The sequence below is a fragment of the Heloderma suspectum genome, chromosome 7 (assembly GCF_057233095.1).
Source record: "Heloderma suspectum isolate Gila_16-S chromosome 7, 16-S_ref, whole genome shotgun sequence".
Classification (NCBI taxonomy): Eukaryota; Metazoa; Chordata; class Lepidosauria; order Squamata; family Helodermatidae; genus Heloderma; species Heloderma suspectum.
Genome location: NC_139464.1, coordinates 2,025,839 through 2,049,510, shown reverse-complemented (window position 1 = coordinate 2,049,510; position 23,672 = coordinate 2,025,839). Strand labels below are relative to the sequence as shown.

Sequence of the window (23,672 nt, the reverse complement as noted above, 5' to 3'; positions counted from 1 at the left end):
GTCTCCCGGGGAGGTGTCTATGACTCCCCTGAGCCACTGCCCCCTCCCCCAGCCTGCCATGCAGCCCAGGGTAGCATTGCCCTGCACTGGCTGTGCTTCCTTGGAGGGGGAGCTGGCTTCCCATGTCCTGGGGGCCGGGCGCTCCTCCCGGCTCCCGCACCTGCGTCAGCCAGTGGCCGGGCGCCCCTGGCCCAGGCAGCCCCTCCCCTGCCGGGGCTGATGTGGGGGTCTTCTCCCTGCAGGTGGTTTGACAAGTCCTTCAGCCTGGTGGTGTATCGCAACGGCAAGCTGGGTGCCAACGCTGAGCACTCGTGGGCTGATGCCCCCATCATCGGACACCTCTGGGAGGTGAGGAGCCGGTTGGGCCGCCCTTTTGCACACGTGGGCACGGGACCGGGAGGGAGAGGAGGAGCCCCTGCCGGCTGGGCGAGCAGCCGAGGGCTGGCCCTTTGTCTCATGCCCTTGCCTTCCTCCCCAGTTCATGCTGGCCACAGACCAGTTCCACCTGGGGTACTGCAGCGACGGGCATTGCCACGGCGTGCCCAGCCCAGCCCTGCCTCCGCCCCAGCGCTTGACGTGGGACATCACGGAGGAGGTAGGCCTTGTGCCCGTGTCCTGCCTGGCGGAGTGCCGGGAGCTGGGCAGACGATTGCAGTGCCACAGCCCACGTCCAGAGGGCCTCTTACTGGTTCCCAGGCGTGGCAGGTTCTCCACATGCAGGCCTCCAGGAGGGCTGGCTTTCCACAGAACCCCACCCCATTGTGTGTGCTGTGCGCGCGCACGTGTGTGCGTGTGCGTGTGCGTGTCTGCCTCTTGAGGCCCATGGGACAATCCCAGGGCCCCAAAGTTGAGTGTGGCAGGGCGGGGGGGAGCTCACTCAAGGGGCATGAAAAAGGGCATGACTGGGAGACAAACAGGGCTCCCCTCTTAGCACAGCAATCCCCAACGTGCTTCCTCCCCCCGACAAGAAGGTAGCTCTTAACCCAACCCAGGCTCTGTGTTCAGAATTGTCCCTGGGTGGATGTGGAGCTTGTCCAGAAACAAACGATGGCCCCTGAGGACCTCTTCCCTGGCCTGTCTTCTTGATAGGCCAACTAATTCTTCCCTTTTCCTCTCATGTTAAATAACCTCCTTACAGAAGGGAAGTACAGCTGCCAGAAAGCACTTCCATGCGGCCCATCATCCTGGGATGTGTTCTTGTAGTGCACTTTATTTATTTGCCTCGGAGGAATTTAGCTCCTCTGGAGGAGTTGCATGCAGGGGTGCACAACCTGTCCTCGGTGGCACTAGTGTCTTGTGCAAAGGGCTGTGCTGCAAGGAGAACATCAGAAGAGCCCCGCTGGATCAGACCCAGGGTCCATCTAGTCCAGCACTCTCTTCACACAGTGGCCAGCCAGCTGTCAAGCGGGAACCCACAAGCAGGGCATGAGCGCAACAGTACCCTCCCACCCATGTTCCCCAGCAACTGGTGTGCAATGCCAGTGGGACTGGGGGGGGTTTCTGCACTCATGTGCACAACTCTCAGTAGGGCCTCCTGTTCCCTGGAATAAAAAAAACCAAGCAGCCTACCTGCTTCTTGAACACGGACCCCCAAAGCCTCCAGCTCCTTGCACCCAACCAGCCAGCCGTCCTCCCTTGTGCTTGGACAGTGGGCAGTTTTCAGGCTGTTGGAATGGAGGAGAGCCTTTGCTCTGCTCTTGCACTCCTGCCTGGCATCGCCCAGGGTTTTGTGCAGGCAGAAGTAGGAGAAGATGCAGAAATGGTCACAGCAACAGACACCACGGTTGCAGGCTGCTGTTCCCAAGCTGTGTGAGGATGGGCAGCAGGGTGGGGTGCAGCGCACCTGTGGGCAGCGCAAGGATGGGATAATGAAAGGCTCCTGTGTGCCCATGGAGGAAGAGGCTCCCTGCTGCATCTCTTCAGGATTGGCTACTCTGGCTTTTCCTCTGGAGTCTCCAGGCCAGCGCTGTTTGTGGTGCTGGCATGGCTACTGCGGGGGAGGCGGGAGGAGAGGCAGAGGCCAAGACTTTCCCTGCCCCCCCAATATTCCAGGGTGGGGGTTTGGAAAATGGCTCTTTGCAGTCTCATCCTGCGTTGCTCTGTTGCAGTGCAGCAAGGTCATCGACGCCTCCTACAGTGTGGCCAGGGCCCTCGCGGATGACGTGGATTTTCACTGCTTCCGATTCATGGAGTTTGGCAAAGGGTACATCAAGAAATGCCGGACCAGCCCTGACAGCTTCATCCAGATCGCTTTGCAGCTGGCGCACTTCCGGGTAAGCAGTGTCGTCCCCTCCCCTCGGTTCTTCAGGCCTCCCTCCCAGCACCCTCGCTCTAGGGCAGGGGTGGGCAACCTTTTTGGGCCTGTGGGCACATTTCGCATTTTGAGAACCTGTTGCCAGCACCACTGCAGAATGGCTGCCATGGCCACCAGTGTGTCCGCACCTGTGTACATGTGCGGTCCTCAGCCCACCACGTGGCACCACATACGGCCTTCGGGGTGGAAAAGGCTGCTGACCCCTGACTTAGTGGAAGAAGGACCTGAGGGGACTGCGTCTGCCCTTCTCAGGCCATCTGCTCCCCACAGGCAGCAGGGGCACTTGGTGCGGGTGGGAGCTCCCTCTTCCAACTCCTGCCCCTTGCTGCCTCTTCTTCTAGGACAAGGGCTCTTTCTGCCTCACCTACGAGGCTTCCATGACGCGGCTGTTCCGGGAAGGCAGAACTGAGACGGTGCGCTCTTGCACCAATGAGTCAACGGCTTTTGTGCGCAGCATGGTGAACTCAAACTGCAGCGTGAGTTCCTAGGGGGCTTTCTGCAGTCACAGGCCTCTCACTTCCACCCTGAGGTCCTTCCAATGCCCCCACTCCTGTTCCTCTTCTGCCTTTCATCTGTGCTGTCCATACCATATAGGCATCTTGCATTTGTGCTCTTTCATCTTGTGGGGCAGAAGGGAAAAATCCTTCTAGGGTCCAGAGCTCCAACACTTCAGCACATCGCAATATCAGATAGGCAATGCAAGAAGTGAAACATACTTTACTTTAATAAAGTGGGAGAAGTCACTCTGTTATCAGGGATGCTCTGACTTGGATTCCTGCACTGAGCAGGGGGTTGGACTCGATGGCCTTGTAGGCCCCTTCCAACCCTACTATTCTATGATTCTAGGTGCATACATGACACAAAAATATAATGCAGTTTGTACAATATCCCACTTGGAATCGCACTGAACCTACACTCTGCTTTGAGCGTAAGGTCCAACTGTTTTGCAGCCTTAGGTCCCCCCCACCTCCACCAGATAATTTTGTGGGACTTTCCTTCAAAGTGTACACTGCCTCACCACTTAGAAAGCATGCATTTCTTCTGAAACATGTTTTTCAAGCACCACAAATCTGTACGCATTTCAGGAGTTCACACGCATGTGCTCCTGAATGCTGTTTATTTCTTTCTTTTACATTCTTATCCCTCCCCCTCCAAGGGGCTCAGGGAAGCATCCCTGGTTCTTCAGCCCCCCCATCCTGCCCCCCATTTTATCCTTGCAACAACACTGAGAGGATGTGACCAGCCTCAGGCCACCCCAATGAACACCATGGCTCATGTATACCCAGCAGTCTGACACTCTGACCCCTCTGTTCCAGCTTCCCCAACCTGCATTGGCCCTGCTGGCCGGGGATGCTGAGGGCTGTAGCTCAGCACAGATTAGATGAAATGTCAAAACTTTGCTTATATTGCTGAGTAGCAAAACAAGGAGGCCAGATGGGAGTTCATAGAATCATAGAATCATAGAATAGTAGGGTTGGAAGGGGCCTACAAGGCCATCGAGTCCAACCCCCTGCTCAAGGCAGGAATCCAAGTCAGAGCATCCCTGACAGATGGCCGTCCATCCTTCTCTTGAATGCCTCCAGTGTGGGAGAGCCCACCACCTCCCTAGGGAATTGGTCCCATTGTCGTATTGCTCTAACAGTCAGGACGTTTCTCCTGATGTTCAGCCGGAATCTGGCTTCCTGTCACTTGAGCCCATTCTCCCGTCTCCTGCACTCTGGGATGATCGAGAAGAGATGCTGGCCTTCTTCTCTGTGACAACCTTTCAAGTCCTTGAAGAGTGCTGTCATATCTCCCCTCAGATATGACGGATATGATATAACCCCTCAGTAGTTCCTGCAACTACTTCTGTTACTAGGTGTTCTTCAGGTGAAATGCCCCCTGCCCCACACATGACAGGGATTAACAAGACAGGGATCAATCTTGGGGTGGTGAGCAGTCAAGCTGAAGCTGGAAAAAGGCAGCATTGGAAGAAACTGGTCTCAAGGAGGAGCTTGGCCTGGCAGCGAAGCTCCAGTAACAGTCACGCATCAAGGAGGGTGTGGGACGTTCCCTGGAGGTGGCCCAAAGAAGCGGTGTCTGGGTCTGCAGCCGTTGAGTAGGTGGACGGGAGGGTATGCATCTGTGGAGGGCGACTGAGGGCGGCCCCCAGCCTGATCTCCCGCATGAGATGTGGGGTGCCGAGAGTGCAGAGGCGGCCTCTGGTGGGGCCGGCCCTGACCCCCTTCCCTCCCTGCAGGCCCTGGAGTGTCGGCAGCTGTTCAGGGCGGCTGCCGAGAAGCACCAGCAGATGTACCGCTTGGCCATGACGGGGGCCGGCATCGACAGGCACCTCTTCTGCCTCTACGTGGTGTCGCGCTATCTGGGGCTGGACTCTCCCTTTCTCGCCAAGGTGACGCAGCTCAGGCGCTGGGCCCTGGCCACGCAGGCTCAGCTGGGCTGTACGGCGGAGCACAAGTCAGCTGGGCAGGGTCCCTGCCCTGGGCGCCCTGGGCCTGCTCACATGCACAAGGCAGGCCCTGTGTTCAAGTGCAGCACCACCTTCCCTCCTTATCTCCCCCTTGGGCACCCGCTGGCGGGCCTCCGAGCCCCACCCTTTCAGCGGCCCCCAGCAGCTGCGGCACCAGGCTGCTTCCCAATCACCCCCGTGAAGGGCGCAGGCGCTGCAGAGCCCAGAGCCCTGTTGGCTGGGAGCGGGAGGAGCGAAGGGCAGCTGATGGCCCCCAGGGAATCCCGCCCTGCACGGCAGTGGGCTGCGCCTGGCTTAGGCCAGCCCTGGGGGCAGTTCATGGCCCGGGATCTCGGGGCGTGAGGGCAGAGCTGGGCCTCCAGCTGTGCCCCACGCACCTCCCTTGGAGTGGCTCCGGCAGCAGATGAGGGGCAGGGGTGCTCTGCCTCCGCCCGGCAGTCTTCCGGGCATTGCCTGCCACTGCCTCCCTCGTGCTGCCAGGGGCTGCTTCTGAGGAAGGCAGGTCCAGCAGGGCCTGGCCACACCCGCCCCTGTGCATGCGATGGGGAGGCCGATCCCTTCCCCACCTCCTGCCTTGGTGTGGGCCGGCCCCACCAGCCATGGGCACACCTGGGTGAGCAGCCTGGGCAGAAGCCTCCCTGCCGTGCTGCCTGGATGTGATCCACAGGCAGTGGCAACATCATCACCATCATCCAACATAAAAGGCCATATCCAGTTGCACAAAGCACCTTGCGTTGGAGGGGAGCCGCCTGCAATGGGGGCAGAGTGCAGGGAGCTGCCCCCGAGGCCTGGCCCTGCTCTCCCATGCTCCACTCTGAGCGCCGTGGCCCTGATGCGTTGGAGGTATGTGGCACTCACTCTGCGCCCCTGCTCCACCCCCACAGGTTCTGTCTGAGCCGTGGCGCCTCTCCACCAGCCAGACCCCACAGCAGCAGATCAAAATGTTCGACTTGGAGGCGAATCCGGACTACGTCTCCTCCGGCGGTGGCTTTGGGCCAGTGAGTATGACCTGCTGCGATTGGCTGGGCTCAGGGTGGGGGTGGCAGACTGGGAGGGGGGTGCAAGCACTGGGCAGGTGCAGAGGAAGGCAAAGGGGCCGTCAGGGTGGGGGTGCCTTGCAGGGGTAGGCAACCTGGTCCCCTCCAGATGTCTTGGACTGCAACTCCCATCAGCTCCAGCCAGCATTTCCAATGGTGAGAAATTATATGGGAGTTGTAGACCAAAACATCTGGAGGGCACCAGGTTACCTGCCCCTGGTGTTCTGAGGCCGGATAGCAGACAGCGTGACACAAAAATATTACCACACAATGCATTCAGGCGATCTGAAAGCCTACACATTTCAAAATAGCCTACTAAAACAGCCCACTACAATGTCAACGTACTTAATTCCCACCAACCTCATGCCTTTAAGCCACCTCCTCCCCCTCACCCCTCCCCAGCAACCAATACGCAAAATGTAGATGTTGCATTTAGCAGCACTTTTCAGCGTTGCTTAATTCAGGGGATCTGGTGAGACACGCAGTAACAGGAGCATTTGTGTCGATGTCGGCAGCAGTCCAGTCCGAGTCCCGGAATCGGCGCAGCACGTTGTCTGGCCACTAGCCCTCCTAGCGGAGCGGCCCTCTGGGCTGCATCTTCCTGTCCCTTTCTGAACCCACCCTGGGCCACGGCCTCCACAGGTCACCTGCGTGTGTGCGTGTGAAGGGATATTTCCTTCTGCTGACCCTGGACAGTGCAGGGCAGCTTTCTCTCTACCTGTGCCCCCCTCCCAAGATGTGTTGGACTCCATTGTCCCCGACCATAGTCCCTGCTAGATGGGGGTGATGGGTTTTGTAGTCCAAGCATCTGGTGGGGCCGCCAGGTGGGGGAAGGCTGGGTAGGGATGTTGCTCAGTGGCGGAGCCCCTGCCCTGCACGGAGACGGACCGCGCAGGTCCTGCCCCTGGCAGCACCTCCACTCAGAAGGAAGCCTTTGGCAGCCGGGGCTGGGAAGGAGAGCCCTTCCTTCCTGAGAGCCATGGGCAAGGTCTGACCGGGCCCACGGCGGCTTCCTCCGACAGCCTGCTTCCCGTCTGTGCCGTCGGGTGCCTGATTGGGCGTAAGGCCAGCCACACGTCTTCCAGATGGCTGCGATTCAGCCCCGGCATACGGAGCTGTCCAGAGCACAGCAGCAGCCCAGTCCCTCGTCCAGGGGCACAACACAGGGCGGTGGGGAGCAGGGGCAGAATGGGCAGCGAGGACTCGAGGAGCAGAGATGGATTGAGGAGGACTCGGCTTGAGGCTGGGCTGGTTGAGAAGTGGCCTGGCCAGCAGGAAGGGACAGGGAAGAGCCTTTGGGGAGGGAGCGGGCCCAAGCAGGCCAGGCTCCCCTGTTCAGCCCTGTTTGTGCCATGGCCCCTTCGTCCAGCATCGCCATGCTGTTTCTCCATGCAAACAGGCATGCAAGGAGAGGGGAGTGGGGGGGAGGAGGAGGACACAGGCTGCTGGAGCCGCAGATCCGCTGGCCCAGAAGCCACTGCAGTGCAGCATTTCTGGGTTGGGCTCCTCGTGAGGTTTGGCCATTGGCCAGAAGCATGAGGCACGTTGGGGAGGCGTGAGTGCAAGGGCCAGGATGGGAGGAGGCAGCACAGGGATGGGAGACAGGAAGGGGGCCAGGCAGGCGCAGCAGGGGGGCTCTCTCGCCCTTTGACATCATTCCCGTAGGCTCACCTTGTGAGAAGAGCTTGGCTGGATCAGACCAGGGCCTGTCCAGTCCAGGATTCTGCTTTCCCACAGTGTCTGTCTAGATGCCCCCATGGGAAGCCCACAAGCAGGCAGGAGGACCATGGCCCCTCTGCTCGTGTTCCCTGGCAAGGGGTGCCCAGTGGCAGGCTGCAGCTGACCCGGAGGTTGTGTCTTGCCTGCACTTTGCCTCGGGGCCCATGCATGTTCATGCCTCGGGGCAGGACATGCCATCTCGTTGCCCTCCCAGCCAGACCCTCCCTCTGCTTGCACCCCCTGGGCTCTCGGCACGGTTGCCCATGGGCTTGACTGCCTGTCCCTCCCTGCAGGTGGCCGACGATGGCTACGGCGTCTCCTATATCATCGCCGGTGAGAACCTGATCACTTTCCACGTTTCCAGCAAGTTCTCCAGCTCTGAAACGGTGAGTGTGCTGGGGGGGGGGCCGGGGGGGATGGCTTGGCAGATCTCGATTTGGAGGAGCGGGGACCTTCCGAGCCCTTCCTCCTGCCTGCCTACCTGCCTGCCTGCCTCAGTGCAGAAGGTGTCCTGAGACAGGGGACCCCTCCTGCCTTGTCCCTCTGCAGGCAGGCCCAGGCCAGCTGCTGCAGGCCGGTCTCCTCCTCCGCTTGGAGGAGATCTCGCCTGCTCTTTGCCCTGGGGGCTCCTGTGCCTTTTGTGCCCTTCCAAGCCCAGCTTTCCCTGCCCTCCCTTCTCTAGAGCAGGAGGGGAGCCCCATCTGTCCCTCAGCTGTTCTTTAAGGAGGGGCGTGCTCCAGTTCCTCTGTGCCCGTTTGTGGCCACCCCCAAGCCTTTGTTCTGGGGGCCGCCGCCAGGCCTGGCTCGCGCCTCCCACAGCACCAGACACAGCCTGGAGAGAGCTGTGGAGGGTGCTATGGAGATGTCTTCTTCTTCTTCCCCCTCCTCTCCTCTCCTCTCCTCACCTCACCCCCACCCCAAACCCACCCGGTCACCCCCAGGACTCAAAGCGCTTCGGGTGGAACATCCACCAGGCGATGCTGGACATTGCACAGCTCTTCGGTGCGCCAGCGAGAAAAACGGCCAACTGAGCCCGGACCGTGCTGCCCAAGATGGCCCCTTCGCTTAGGGCCCACCTTGGTCTGAGCCGCAGGGAAGGCGCCTCCTGGCCGCAGAGCTGCCTGCCAGAAGACCACGCGGGGGCATTTCCGGGCCCCACGCCAGCCGTCTCCAGCTCTGGGTTTTGCCTCCGGCCTGCCTTGCCCTGCCCACAGGCGTACCCAGGACTGGGAGGGGGTGGTGGCAGGGGAGGGGGCGGCGGGGGGCGTCACTGTGCTGTCGCTCATAAAGGAGGATCATTTTTGGCTATGGCTGCGTGGAGGTGAGCCTGCTTTCAGGGTTGCTCTGTAGAAAGCCCTTACTCTGAAGGAGATCGGGGGGGCAGAAGGGCAGAGGAAGGAGGACACCAATCGGCTGGGCCTTGGCAAGGTGGGGGGGCGCTGTTCTGGGTTTATTTACTTTTCATTTATTTAATGTATATCCCGCCTTTCCAGCAAGGCAGTTTTGTGGGGAATTGCGTTGCTCAAGAACGTTTTGTTGGCTGTCATGCCAGCCCTTTCTCTGGCTGCTTGACTTGGTCATGACTGGAAGCTACGAAGACGGCCCCGCTGTTCCCCACTCTGTTTTCACGGCCCTGCAGTTGGGGGAAGGTGCACCAGTTTAATTCCTGCCTGCCAAGAGCACCAGCCGTGGCACCCAAGTCTCCATGCCCTCTTGGCTCTTTCTCAAGTCCCTCGCTAAGGTGACGCTCCTCCTGCTGCACTAGGGATGGGAACCTCTGGCCCACAGGGGCCGTTTTGGCCTCCCCATCCAGCTCACCAAGGGCCAGCAGCCCCTCACTGAGCCCTTGCCTATCAAGGCCAGCAAAGCCAGCTCTGGTGGGGTCTGGGGCACCTGATCCCAAAGGAGCAGCCCTGAGCAAATCATGGGGAGAGGGTGTAAACCCCCTCCCACGCAACCCTCTTTGCCACTGTATGTGTGTGTGGTGTGTGAAGGTGTGTGCCTGTCGTGTCTGTGGCATGTATGGATGGCGTTTGTGTGTATCTGCTTTTCCCACCACTGGCATGTGGTCCCTGAATGCTTTAGGGAATGCAGTCCCTAAAGGGTTCCCCCTCCCCCTGGTACCCCTTCTTTGCAGGCTGTGCTGTCACTGGACTAGCAAAGCATGAGGCCTGGCCACTTGAATGGCTGTGGGATGGAGGTGGCCAGAGGTAGGTGCTGTCTGGGACTAGCTGAGCTGCTCTCAGAGAAAGTGAATCCTGCAGGGGCAGCCAGTATAGAAACAGGAGTGGGGAGTGGGGGGCGGGGGGGTGCACCAAGGAAATGTTGCATATCAACAGAGCAAGAAAGAGCTTGAAAGAGCTCAACCTCAAAGTGCAGCAACACCACAGAAGATGAACCAACACAATGGCCTGTTCTGGACGTGTTTATTGGGGGCTTCATATGACTGGGAGGCAGAGCAAGTGAGCGGGAGGGGGCCTGATCCAAGAGAGAAGACCAGGAATGACTTTGCTGCTGGGGGGGGGGCGGTCTCCAGGCACCTGTCCAGGGCAGACAGGGAGTTGCCTGCGTCGATGGGCTCCTGGCCCCCATGTGTCCTGCCTACACCTTGCAGAGGAAGGGGTTCTTGTTAAAGCAGGACTCATCATCCCATCGCATGAACCCTGGAAAGAGAAGTGGAGTCAGGACTGGCACAGGTCAGCAGGCCCTGCTGGGCCAGCGAGACGCTTCTGCGCTCCAGGGGCTGGCCGAGCCACAGCCCTGCCCAGGGCCCGCAGGGCTCCCCCTCCGAGCCAGGGGCGGCAGCACTCCCCGCAGCCCCCCGTTCTTCACATGCTTGATGAAACGGCACTGAGCAACGGTCAGCAATCCCGCAGGGCAAAAGGTGTGGTGTCTCCCTCCTAGCAATCTCCTTCCTACCAATCCCTCAGCCTGTATGGTGTGGCGCGTAATTAACTCATGGAGTTCGCTGCCACAAAATGAGCTGAGGGCCCCCAACTGGGATGCCTTGAAATGGGGAGGAGACAGGCTGCCCGTGGCCGCCATGCTCACGTATGACCCCAGGCACAGGGGCAGTGTGCCTCTGCAGGCCACCTGCTGGGGCACATGAATAGCAGGTGGTCATTGCTCCCCGCATGTCCTGCATGGGCATCTGGTTGCCCCTGTAGCAACAGATAAAAAGTCCAGCCTACTGTTCCCACAGTGGCCAGACAGGTGCCTGAGCTGGGTCATTCCAAAAACCCTTGGGGCCTTATGAGAACGGGCCCAGACCGTGCGTCTTGCCCTAGGGACAAACAGCCCATTGCAGAAGCCCTAGGGCCTCCAAAACACATTTCTAGCCCTCATGACTGCAGAGCAGGCATGAGGGTGGTTTCACATGCTCGGGCTATGTGGCTGCCATTTCCCCCTCCAGCAGCATTCCTGTGTCTTTTGCAGCAGCACAGCAGGCTGGTGAACCTTTCCAGCATTTCCATGGAAGTAAACTGCACTGGTTGAATTTGTGGCTGTCATGCAGTTGTCAAAAGTGTGTTAACCACTTTTCAATAGAAAAAGGTAGCAACCCCACCTCTAGACAGACTTTTGGGAGCCAGCACAGAAACCTGTCTCAACCCATGGCCCTGTCCAAGGTCTGCCCCTCGTATTTCTCATAGACCCTGTTGCATGCTCACTTTGCATCTGGAACGTGCCTAAATAATAAAAAAGCATCTGTCCTCACAAAGGGAGGAACGGCAGCTTTTCTGGCCGTGTTAGTTATGTGAATTTGCCATCACAACCACCTGTGGCACTGAGTTCCACAGATGATCCATGTGCAAAAGTTCTGTGTCCAGGACCAAGCTGCCCTTCGAAGCCTTTTGTCTCCACAGTGGGATTTGCTTGAAACCCTCACTCACCAGAAGACTCCTCCAGTTCAGCACAGTGCTCATCGTCCAGGTCAGAAGAGCTATCGTCGTCTTCCCAGGCGGTGTATTTCAGAGGGTTGTTATCAGCCCAGGCCCAGCTGAGGCTCTGCGCATGCAAGAGAGGCGTGTGTGGCAATCAGCGTCCCCTGGTGCAATGCAGGCCAAGAGCATGGGGCCACCAAGCCTGGACCCCTCCAGTGAGCTGGCCCCTATGCTGCTCTCTGCCTGCCCCAGCCTCCGCTGCCTCGTGTCCTTTGTGATGCTGTGCAGGCCACAGGATGAGGACACACGACACTGGGTAGGGATCAAGACCCCCTTGAAACAACGGCTGCATAGGATAGACAAGGGTGCCCCGGGAACTCTGCCCTGAAGCCACGGGAAGGGGCATTCCATCTCACTTACTCACCGTGGGAGGCCTAGAGAGCCCAAACCAGACGTCTTCATCGTCGTCAACACCATCCGACCCCTGGGCCTGGCGCAGGAAGCGGGCAACGGCTGTGTGTTCACTGATATCCAGAATGGAGGCCAGATGCCCCCCCCTGCGTTTGCATTGGGCCTGGTTGGGGGAGGGGAGGGGATGGGGGGAAAGAACAGATCGTGTCAAGCGATGTGGACAATGGGGACACACAAACACATGCACACACCCCTTTTGCAGTGCTGCCGTCTCTCCTTCACCCTCCAAGGGCTTCCTGTGCCAATCCCCAGTTTTCCCTTCAAGAAAACCTGCTACTGCAGGAAATGATTCTTGCTAGAGTTTAAGGAGCCTATTGAGCCTTTCAGTATTGCAAAGTGCAGTATTGCTTTGGAAAGTGCAATGCTACTTCCAGTTCACTCATCCTTGACCACCCCTCCTGATCGCTTGTCTAGTGGCCTTGGGTTTCCTTTTAGCCCGCACTGGCAGCTTGGCTGCTTTCTCAAGTCATCCGGAGCGATTACTCTGCAGGCAGTAATAAATTTTGAAATGAAGAGGCTCATAATTAGAAATCCAAAGGAGAAGAAATTTCAGAGAAATTCTCATGGGCTGGGTTCTTGTGCTTACTTTACTTACGAGGTAGCTGAGAAGTAAGCATGAGTGTCCTGTCTGTCACTGTACAGTCATCTCTGTGGCAGCCTGCAGCCTCCTCGGCTTCCCGCACTTCAGTTAAAGCCGTCATGAGGAAGACGTCGTGAGGCCATTCCTCCCATGGGGCTTCTTCAGTTCAGGAAGTGCAGGTGGCCTGGGAGGCTGCAGGGCCATGGAAAGATGTGAAGCAGAGAGAGAGAGAACACGCACGGCACCCTCGGCCACCTCGCAGTGATTAGGAGAGCTCAAACATACCACCAAAAGAAATTCAAAATTCTGCCTCAAAAAAAGGGGTAGCCTCAACACAGTTCAAGTTGTTGCCATTAGGGCTGTGCACCGATTTCAATTCGGAAGGCCGAAGCATGGCGGCCATTTGGCGCAACATCCACCATTTTGTGTCACAGGCCGAAGCAACAGGGCTCCGCCTAGTGGTGATGCATGGAACTTGCCTACAGTGCCCCTGGTGGTCCTGGGAGACATTGCGGGCTGCCTTGCATGTCCTTATTTGTCTACTGCATGGCTATAAATAGCAACACAATGAACGTCAGAAGAGCCCTGATGCTGGATCAGACCCAGGGTCCACCTAGTCCAGCATTCTGCTCACACAGTGGCCAACCAGCTGTCAACCAGGAACCCACAAGCAGGACACGAGTGCAACAGCGCCCTCCCACCCATGTTCCCCAGCAACTGGTGTACAGAGCCTCACCGCCTCTGGTGCTGGAGGTAGCGTGTAGCCATCGAGACTAGTAGCCATTGACAGCAATCTCCTCCAGGAATTTGTCCAACCCCCTTTTCAAGCCATCCAAACGGGTGGCCATCACTACATCCTGTGGTAGCGAATTTCATAGTTTAACTCTGCGCTGTGTGAAGGAGAACTTCCTTTTATCTGTCCTGAATCTCCCACCAATCAGCTTCATGGGCTGACCCCGGGTTCTAGTATTTTGAGAGGGGGAGAAAAATGTCTCCCTGTCCACATTCTCCACACCATGCATAATTTTGTCGAGCTCTGTCATGTCTCCATTACCCTCCTTTTTCCCCAAGCTGAACCATCCCAGCTGTTGTAACCTTCTCTCATAGGGGAGATGCTCCAGGCCCTTGATCATTGTAGTTGCCCCTTTCTGCACTTGTTCCAGCTCTTCAATATCTTTTTAGGTGCGGTGACCAGAACTGGACACAGTATTCCAAGTGTGGCTGCACCATAGATTTGTACAGGGGCAGTATGATGTTGGCAGTTTTATTCTCAATCCCTTTTCTAATTATGCCTGACATGGAGTTTGCCATTTTTACAGCAGCTGCACACTGGGCTGACATCTTCACTGAGCTGTCCAGCACAGCCCCAAGATCTCTTTCCCATGGGCTTCTCTCAAGCCCATCTCACCCTAGCCCTCCCTAACCCTGCTATCCCCTAGCGCCAACCCCACATCAACACCTCCCACTTTTATGCAAATGAGAAAAGGGGGGGTGGATGTAGGAGTACCAATAGTTAGAAAGGTAGAGGATAAAATCCCCATTGAAACGCACCGTGTTGCTATTTATAGCCATGCAGTAGACAAATAAGGACATGGAAGGCAGCCCGCAATGTCTCCCAGGACCACCAGGGGCACTGTAGGCAAGTTCCATGCATCACCACTAGGCGGAGCCCTGTTGCTTCGGCCTGTGACACAAAATGGTGGATGTTGCGCCAAATGGCCGCCATGCTTCGGCCTTCCGGATCCGAATCGGTGCACAGGCCTAGTTGCAACCTACAGAAGCAGTGCAATAAACCAAAAGCCCTTAGGAGAAAAGAAGAACCTGTGCTACAATCCCTGCCAATAGTAAGCCCTGTCTCTGAAAAACTGTTGGAGAATATCTCCTCCCCTAGGAGAAATTCGATGAAATTGTTCCCCCAATTTCTCTGCCCACAATTAGGCTGGAGAAATTTGAGAGGCCATTTGCACACAGCTCTACTCGTAATGACAGTCCACATGGCCACACTGCCAGGGAGAGTCCAGAAATCCAGGCTGGTGTGTTGAGTGGCATCAACAAGCCAATTCTAGCAGGTCTTCTGTAAAGCGAATGGGTCTGAATTGCCCATTCAAGGCCAAGCCACCCCCAAACTCTCTGCATTACCACAGGGAACAAAACATTTTTGCAGGGAAAATGCATCGCCACTGTGAGGATTGCAGCTAAGCTCAGAGGAGACGGGGAATTCTGACCGGGGTGGGGGGCAGATGATGGTGATGTCCCTGCTAATCAGAAAGTGCCAGGCTTGGACCCCGTGAGCCCTGGCGCCGCCACAGCACCGTCCATAGGCAGCTCTCATCTCCTGCCCCTCTCCACCCCACCTGCTGGTCTCCTGGTTTGGGCACAGTGCCTGGTGCGTCTTAACACCGCCCTGAGGGGAGCCACGTCAGCCTGTTGCAGCAAAAGCAACAAGAACTCCACAAGGCCTCTCATTGCTTGGTGCCTTTTAGGTGCTTTTACGAAAAGCAACTGATGACACATCTTGGGTTTCCGTTGTTCTAACTGCAACTGCTGGGGGCCGGGGGGGGGGGGGGGCTCCTGTGTCCTCAGACCACTGCACGTGTGCCAGCAGCAACCACAACAAGCAGCACAAGAGAGGTACAGAGATGTGAGAAAGGGGGGCGGGGAGCAGGACCAGATGGACCCTGGGTCTGACCCAGCTGGGCTCTTCTGATGTTCTCGTGTCGCTATTATCCCCATTTTACAGATCGGGGCGTAGAGGCTAAAGCACCCTGACAGTGTAAGGCTGCAGGGCCTGCTATAGCAATGCAGCCACAGGAAGCGTTGCTTCAGGCAGCAGATTCCAGAGGGGCTGCAATGTCCCTGCCTCCAACCTCCCTTCCTCTGTGGTTAAGAACAAAGAAGGCATGACAGAAAATAGCTTACAGGCAACCACCTACTCTGGAACAATTGTTGACCAGGGACAAAACCTCAGCACTGGACTCAGAGCAAGGTACCAGACCTTGCAATAAACTGGAATGCCAACTGTGCTCCTTAATAAATACGAGTGATCATGTAGGTGGACCCAGGAGGGCTATCCGCTGCATGCACAGCAAATATACCTGTGCGTCATCAAATGTTGCAGATGTGATCTCCTGCATCAAGTGCCCAAAAGCCACTTACATTGGCCAAACAGGGCTATGTTTAAGACAAAGCTCCAATGGGCAGAAATCAAGCAAAGAACATCAATAAGCCTGCTGGTGATCGCTTTAACCTTCCCGACACACGGTCAAGGACCCCAGGGTGACAGTTCTAAAGGAATTGAAAACAAGAGCTTGCTTGGGTCATGAGGTTGCAGAGCAAGAGATGATAAAGAAATGGAACTCTATTAATCAGGGACTCAACAGGGACTATGGTTTCTATGCACATTATGAAGACTCTTAGAGCACGTTCACTTTAAGGGCAGGGAATTGCAGCAGACCTACCTGCGTAACTGTCTTTTCAGACTGCAAGCCTCCAGCTCCACTTAAAGCATCTGATGAAGTGGGCTGAAACCCATGAAAGCTCATGCTAATTTATTAACATATCTGAACAACTAAAACAGTTTGTCTGTATACGTGCTACACTTAACCCTTGACTTTGAAAGAAAACAGAAAGAACAAGGAAGGGAAAGAGTTCTGTCCAAACTGGTCTAGGAGCAGAACTGCAAGAACGGCAAAGGATTCCACAAGGAATATTTTTAAATCTACACTGTATGGTGCTTTAGCAAGCAGTCAGCACCAACAGCTGTTCCGGCCTTGAGGCCATGTGGGAAATGTCAACAGAAGTAGCCTTCCTGCTGGCCTATTATTCCTTCGTTAAGCAGATTGCCCGTTCAGGGTTGATGTTTCTGCGAGATGGTTGGCCATCTTCCTCTGTGTCTGAGGCAGCCATCACAGCTTGGAGGACATGACCCACCCCGCAAGTTCAGTGGAAGGGTCTGCGTAAGGTGTGTGAAGGAACAGCCCGTGAGAGGCATCCCAAGTGAGAGAGCTGTGCATTAGCTGAAGACAGAGGAGGGTCCCTCCAGACGGAGGGATCCTCGCACCACCGGTCAGAAGACGTTGTGAAACCATCCCATCTTAACCTCCTTAATGGACTTTCTGTGGTAAGAAAAAAGTCGGAAGAAACAATGGGGAAATGCAGGAGAGCTATAAACAGAAGATGCCACAGAGAGGCAGGGATGCTCCCAGGGATGTGAAGGAGGTCCCTCATAAATTCTGCAGGGGGAAGTTACTTTATTAAATATAAGTTATGTTTTTCCTCCAGGAGCTAAACGTCTCCCCATTTTTATCCTCACAACAATCCTGTGAGGTAGATCAGGCTGAGAGGGAGTGACTGGCCCAAAGTCACCCCATGAGAAGTGGGAGGCATGTGCTGGTCCTCCTCAGGCAGCAAATTGTCCTGGGCCAGCCCTGGGAGCGCGTGCATATGTACATGTCTCCATTCTGCGTCTGAATGAGGCAGTGAGTCCATCTGTCTCTCTCCTGAGTGTGTGACTGACGAATGTGTGTATGTGAGACAGATTTGATGTTGGTTTGTTTATTTAAAACATTTGTATCCTGCCTTATATCATTAGGGTCTTGGGTGGTATTTATTTATTTAAATATGTGTATGCTTTCTGTGTGCTGTATTCTGTAAAAGAGGTTTATCTTTGTATTTGACTTCTCTACCATGGACAAAATATTAGCTTTTTGCTCCCAGGAAAACACGGAAGATGATTTCCACTAAAATCTGTAATAAAAATGTTCTTGCATTATCGTTGTACATAAAATAGCTTTCTTTAAGTGTGTCTGCAGCACAAATGTTGCGTGAGAGTTCACTCCTGGGGGCAGAGCAGGAGGCCTGCTTGAGAGGGTTAGCCCCAGGGCCCACCAGGGCCTTGATCCGGCCTTGGCCACATGGGCAGTGTGGCTGAGTGCCAGGATTGGGATCATGGGGTTGGGATCCAGGAGCCCTGCTACATAACACTTTCTGGAGAGGCCCTTGTGGGCTGTAAGCGTGCCCGCTTTTTCTCCCCTTTCATCCTTGATTTGCATATTTGTAAATGAATTATCATCATGAAAAGCTTGGAGGAGCTGTCAACCCCTCCCAAGGGAAGGTGCTGTCATCCAAGGGAAGCCAGTCCTGGTTCCTGCTGTCCCTGGAGCATCTCACTTCTCAGGGAAATGGTGTGGCAAGAGTACAGAGCAGGAACTCCTCCCATTGGCTTGTCTGGACTGCCTCCCAGCTTCTCCCAGCAGCCTGGCTGGACGAGAGCTCTGGGATTTATTTATTTATTTATTTCATTTCTATACCGCCCAATAGCCGAAGCTCTCTGGGTGGTTCACAAAATTAAAACCAAACAACACACAATAAAACAATTTAAAATATATAGAACATTAAAACCACAATATAACAATATAACCACAATAAAACCTAGCAGCAGTGCAAGAGTTTAAAATACAGATTTAAAACAGCAAAGATAAAAATTTAGAAAGCTAAAATGCTAAAATGCCTGGGAAAATAAAAAGGTCTTCACCTGGCGCCGAAAGGAATACAATGTAGGCGCCAGGCGAACCTCACTAGAGAGCTCATTCCAGAGCCCGGGTGCCACAGCAGAAAAAGCCCTCCTCCTAGTAGCCACCCGCCTCACTTCCTTTGGCAGGGGCTCTCGGAGAAGGGCCGCTGAGGATGATCTTAAGGTCCGGGCGGGCACATATGGGAGGAGGCGATCCTTCAGGTAACCTGGCCCCAAGCCGTTAAGGGCTTTGAATGTTAACACCAGCACTTTGAATCGGGCCCGGAAATGGACTGGCAGCCAGTGCGGCTGGAAAAGTACTGGCGTAATATGAGCTCGCAGGCCAGTCCCTGTTAACAATCTTGCTGCCCTATTTTGGACCAGCTGAAATTTCCGGACCGTTTTCAAAGGCAGCCCCACGTATAACGCATTGCAGTAATCCAGACGAGAAGTTATCAGAGCATGGATAACTGTAGCTAGGCTCTCTCTGTCCAGATAAGGGCGTAGTTGGTATAGCAGCCTAAGCTGATAAAAAGTGCTCCGTGCCACTGAGTTCACCTGTGCCTCAAGTGACAGTTCTGGATCCAAGAGCACCCCCAAACTACGAACCTGATCCTTTAGGGGGAGTGCAACCCCCTCCAGAACAGGTTGAATATCACCTAGCCGGGCAGACGAACCACCCATAAACAGTACCTCCGTCTTGTCTGGATTGAGTTTCAGTTTATTGGCCCTCATCCAGTCCATTACCGTGCCCAGGCACTGGTTCAGAACAGCCACTGCCTCACCTGGTTTTGATGAGAAAGAGAGGTAGAGCTGGGTGTCATCCGCATATTGATGGCACCTCAGCCCACACCTCCGGATAACCTCCCCCAGAGGTTTCATGTAGATGTTAAACAGCATGGGGGATAAAATAGAGCCCTGTGGAACTCCATGGCACAATTGCCATGGCACAGAGCAATAATCCCCCAGCACCACCTTCTGGAATCGGCCATCCAAGTAGGAGTGGAACCACTGTAGTGCAGTGCCTCCAACTCCTAACCCAGACAACCTATCCAGAAGGATACCATGGTCGATGGTATCGAAAGCCGCTGAGAGGTCCAGGAGAATCAACAGGGTCGCACTCCCCCTGTCCCTCTCCCGGCAGAGGTCATCCCTCAGGGCGACAGAGGCAGTTTCCGTTCCAAAACCAGGCCTGAAGCCCGATTGAAATGGATCTAGATAATCCGTTTCATTCAAGAGTGCCTGGAGCTGTCCTACAACCACCCGCTCAAGCACCTTGCCCAGGAAGGGGATGTTGGCCACTGGCCTATAATTGTTAACATCCTCTGGGTCCAGGTTAGGCTTTTTCAGGAGTGGTCTAATTACTGCCTCTTTTAAAGCGGCAGGCACCACTCCCTCTCTCAAGGAGGAATTTACAACCTCCTGGACCCAGCCAGACAACCCCTCCTTGTTTGATTTAATAAGCCATGAAGGGCAAGGGTCAAGCACACAAGTGGTCGATCGGACTTGGCCAAGCACCTTGTCCGCATCCTCAGGCCTCAGTAACTGAAACTCATCCAATAAAACTGGACCAGACGGTGCTCTGAACGCCTCTACCAATGGAACTGCATTAATGGTGGTGTCCAATTCATGACGAATCTGAGCGACTTTATCCTCAAAGTGCTGTGCAAACTCGTCACAGCGTGCTACCGAGGGTTCCACCGTCTCTCTCCCTGGCCCAGAATGTAACAGGCCGCGAACCACTCGGAAAAGCTCCGCTGGACGACACTGAGAAGATGCAATGCTGGTGGGAAAGAACTGCCTCTTTGCCACCCTCACCGCCACAGAGTAGGCTCGATAGTGGGCTCTTACCTGTGTTCGGTCAGACTCAGCACGAGTTTCCCTCCACCTGCGTTCTAGCCGTCTCCCCTCTTGCTTCATTGCCCTCAGCTCAGGTGTATACCAAGGAGCTGGCCGGGCTCTGCTCAGAGGGAGAGGGCGCTTGGGCGCGATCGTGTCAACCGCCCGAGTCGTCTCTGCATTCCACACAGCGACCTGGGCTTCGACAGGAGCACCAGCCATACCAGCGGGAAAATCCCCCAGAGCCCTCTGGAATCCATCGGAATCCATTAATCTCCGGGGGCGGACCATTTTAATAGGTCCCCCACCCTTGCAGAGGGTGCAAGACATCCCAAGGGAGCTGCTGCAGAGTAGGCCTCAGGCACAAGGACCCCTGGAGCGCTGTGGACCTTGCCCCCCCCCCCACAAGGCAGGAAGTCTGTGTCCAGAGAAAAGGGGTCTGGTGGAGCAGAGGCGTGTGTGTGTGTGCATGTGTATGCGTGCACTATGGGGCGTAGTGGAATTTCTTCAGGGCCACTCTGTCCCTCGCTCCAGTTGCTGAGGGTACCCACTCCCCACTCTGCCAGCTCAGGGGTCCCATCCTCTGCCACTCACCTCTGCCTGTTGCCAGGTCACCTCCTGGGGGAAGTAGCCATAGCAGCGTCCATTGTAGGAGAACCAGTTTTGGGGGCAGGGGGTGTTGTCAGCCTGGACTCCTGCTTGGACAGAAAGAGTTGTCAGAGGAGGGAGGAGGGAGGGAGAGAAGGCTGAATGGGCCCCCACTGCCTCCCCTGACAAGAGAGGAGGGGCAGGGGCATTTCACTCTCCCCTATCCCTTGGTAGAGAGCTTAGGGTTCCACTCTTTCTCCATTCTTATGGTGGACGGACACACAGGATTTCACCTGCAGGTTTAAGGGGCATCTTTGTCAGAGGTCTGGGATGGTCCCTTTCATCTGAGTTTGCAGGTAGGAGTGTGTGTGTGTGTGTGGGGGGGGTGTTTTCCAGTACCAGAGGCAGTGAGCCTACGTACACCAGTTACTGGGGAACATGGGTGGGAGGGCGCTGTTGCGCTCATGCCCTGCTTGTGGGTTCCTGGTTGACTGCTGGTTGGCCAGTGTGTGAACAGAACGCTGGATTCTTCTTATATGAGAGAGAGAGAGAGAGAGCGCACTCGTTCAAATCAGGGACTCTAAAGAGGACTCACCAGCTACAAAGGGTCCACCCACCAGGTAACCAAGGAGCCCAATGCTGAAATAGGCAATGAGACCCATCGTCTTGATTTTTCAGCTCTGAAAAGAGAGCAAGAGACAGAGAGGCTGTAATGGGAGAAGAGTTTAGAAGCGTTCCTTCTTATCCTTTTTGGTCCATTTTTACCAACTAAATGCCAGAAACAGTGTTTTGGAAGAAACCGTGGCAGCCCTAAATTGACCGGTAGGGTGGCTTGCGCATGCAATCCATTTTCTGCAAGCCCAGCTGGAAAACTTTAAGTGGAACCCATTGCAGAGCTCACTTGCACTTCCAGCCTTTACGTGGAACCCACTGCAGAGCTCACTTGCACTTCCAGCCTGCGCCATCTGGGCTTGTCCAGCTCTTGTCCACAGCAGCACTGATGGTGCTCCAGTCTGAATGCCCCACGGGGAGATGCCTCTCTCTGTCAAAGCCCCTTCGGGCAGCCAAGGACGTCTGAGAACCTGTCTCTTGACCCAGGCAAAATGGTGGCTGATCCAGGCTGATCCTGCGCCTGGAGTTGGTTTGGGACTGCCCACGGGAAGGCCCCTTTGCCCTCTTTTTCTGCCACTGGCAGATATGGACCAGTGAATATGATGCTAAGGGGATGATATTCTTTATGTATTTCTTACATCTTTTCCTCCAAAGAGCCCAAGGTGGCTTACATGGCCCTCCTCCCCATTTTGTCCTAACAACAACCCTGTGAGGTAGGTTAGGCTGAGAGTCAGAGACTGGCCCATAGTCACCCAGTGAGCTTCATAGCCACATGGGGAGTAGAACTCAAGTGTCCCCAGTTCTAGCCCAGCACTCTAACCACTGTTGGTTTATTCATTTGTGGCATTTATATACTGCTGAATATAGTAAGTCCCTCGGTAGTTCACAATATTAAAATACATTTAGATAGAACTTTGAAAGCACAACATTAAAACAGCTACAGTAAAACAATTTAAGGAGCAGCAAAATGGAGTGGCATAATTAGTTTACTTACAGCCCAGGGAAAGCCTGGGGGAAAAGGTGTGTTTTCAGGAGGTGTTTCAAAGTTGTCACGTATTCTACGTCTGGAATTACACGGGGGGGGGGGGGTTCCGGGGGGGTGCTGCTACAGAGAAGGCCCGCAGCCAGGGTTCTTCACGATGACATTCCTCGCATTTTGGAACGCCCAGCAAGGCCTCCTCGGATGAGCCTAAGAGTCGCCCGGGGACGTATCAGGGGAGGCTGCGCCACACTGGCCCTCTGCCTCAAGGAGCCACGATCTAAGGCGGCTGTTAACGGAGCGAGACACGCTCGGCCCACCAGCTGCCGGCCTTAACTGGCCAAGCAGCGCGTTAAAAGCCTCTGTGTGCGTTCACACACTGCTCCTGAATGAAGGGGCCGCTTTGCTTTGAATCTTTTTTTCCAGCAAAGGCTAGCAGAAAGCTTTTCCAGCAGGACGGAGAGCCATTTTCATGACCGTACTTCAACCGTTTGTGGAAAGAGCCGTGCTCCAAGCCTCTGAGGTTGCGGGTTTTAACTGGAGGTTCCTTGAGATAAACCTTGTAGGCCACGCTACACTCTTCTGCTCTGTCAGCCAGCCAGAGTTCTTCAGCCAAGACTTTAGACACAGCAGCTTCCTAATTTGGGCAGAATTCAGGAGGGCGTGCAGCTTGAACACAAGATCTCTGCAGTGCTGTGCGATGGCGCATTCTGGCAAGGCGCTAACGCAGCTGTAAACCCAGAGTTTTCTTTCACTAAGCTCTCTGGCCAACTAGGAGTGGCTTGTTCCAAAAGACTGGACACACCCCACTAAGGGCCTGCTTTAAAAAAAATCCTTTTAAAAACCTCCATTTGTGAATCACATTGATTGATTTCCTAAAGCTTGCAGCACAACCATAAAGGCAAATGAGGCAGGATGGAGCAAGGTGGAGACTCACCTGTCTCTGAGAGTCCAAATTCCAGGTCAGCCAATGCAGAAACCTGGTAGCCTCCACTCTTTTTATAGGCCCCACTGGGGAGATTCTGATCTCGGAGGAGGCGGGATTCTAAGCCAGGTGGTAGATGTAACCCTCCCATCCTCCCAGGCAAACAGAGGTTGGAGAGTTTTTGTCCCACCCAGCAATTGAGGGGGGGGGGGGTTGAACTTTTATCAGAGATCAAAGGCAGGGGCTTGAGATTAAAGGTGTGTGTGGGGGGGGGATGCAGGTTCTCAGTGACTGGGACATCAGGATAGCCATAAACCCCTCCCCATGACAGGGCAGCCTGCTGCCTCAGCCAGCACAATAGAGGGCTATTTAAAAAAAAAAAAAACCCACACAAATTCCAAATGTGTTAACACAAACTGCAGCTACTTTCAGTGTTTTACGCAACTCATCCATTTATTTGTTTCAAGCCACAGGCCGTCTCAAAAACTTTCCACAATGCATCATGATCATGGGCAGGTCATATAAAAGGGCAATCTGAGAAAGAAAAATAAACAGCAATACCTCCTTGATCAATTAACATATATCACTCAAACAAACAAAAAAATGCAGATCCAAAAACGATATCATTCCATGCACAGAGCTACTTGCGAGCCCAAACGTCTCTGGTACAGATGGCTATCATGGCAAAGGACATATTGTACATCTTTTCTCCTAATTGTATGGGCAAATAACACAAAAAGGACAG

At 55.1% G+C, this 23,672-nt stretch overlaps 2 protein-coding genes across 20 annotated transcripts in view; one reads left to right on the top strand and one right to left on the bottom strand.

The window, feature by feature from the left end:
- CPT1B (carnitine palmitoyltransferase 1B) overlaps positions 1-11,228 on the top strand; it is a 30,225-nt gene extending 18,997 nt beyond the window's left edge. For all 19 annotated transcript variants that reach the window (XM_084808820.1, XM_084808813.1, XM_084808819.1 and 16 more), the window contains 8 exons: positions 243-348; positions 479-595; positions 2,109-2,273; positions 2,656-2,790; positions 4,554-4,706; positions 5,669-5,782; positions 7,834-7,926; positions 8,482-11,228. In XM_084808820.1, the coding sequence (XP_084664946.1) occupies positions 243-348; positions 479-595; positions 2,109-2,273; positions 2,656-2,790; positions 4,554-4,706; positions 5,669-5,782; positions 7,834-7,926; positions 8,482-8,571 (973 nt within the window). In that variant the 3' untranslated portion in view covers positions 8,572-11,228. The remainder of the gene's footprint in view (positions 1-242; positions 349-478; positions 596-2,108; positions 2,274-2,655; positions 2,791-4,553; positions 4,707-5,668; positions 5,783-7,833; positions 7,927-8,481) is intronic.
- LOC146339209 (dromaiocalcin-1-like) lies at positions 9,948-22,976 on the bottom strand. Its single transcript, XM_084808825.1, has 6 exons — positions 22,940-22,976; positions 21,007-21,091; positions 20,418-20,518; positions 11,846-11,995; positions 11,431-11,545; positions 9,948-10,203 (listed from the first exon to the last, which is right to left on the bottom strand). Exons 2-6 carry the CDS (start codon positions 21,071-21,073, stop codon positions 10,142-10,144), a joined length of 495 nt encoding a protein of 164 aa, XP_084664951.1. The 5' UTR covers positions 21,074-21,091; positions 22,940-22,976; the 3' UTR covers positions 9,948-10,141.
- Between the last annotated feature and the right edge of the window lie 696 nt (positions 22,977-23,672).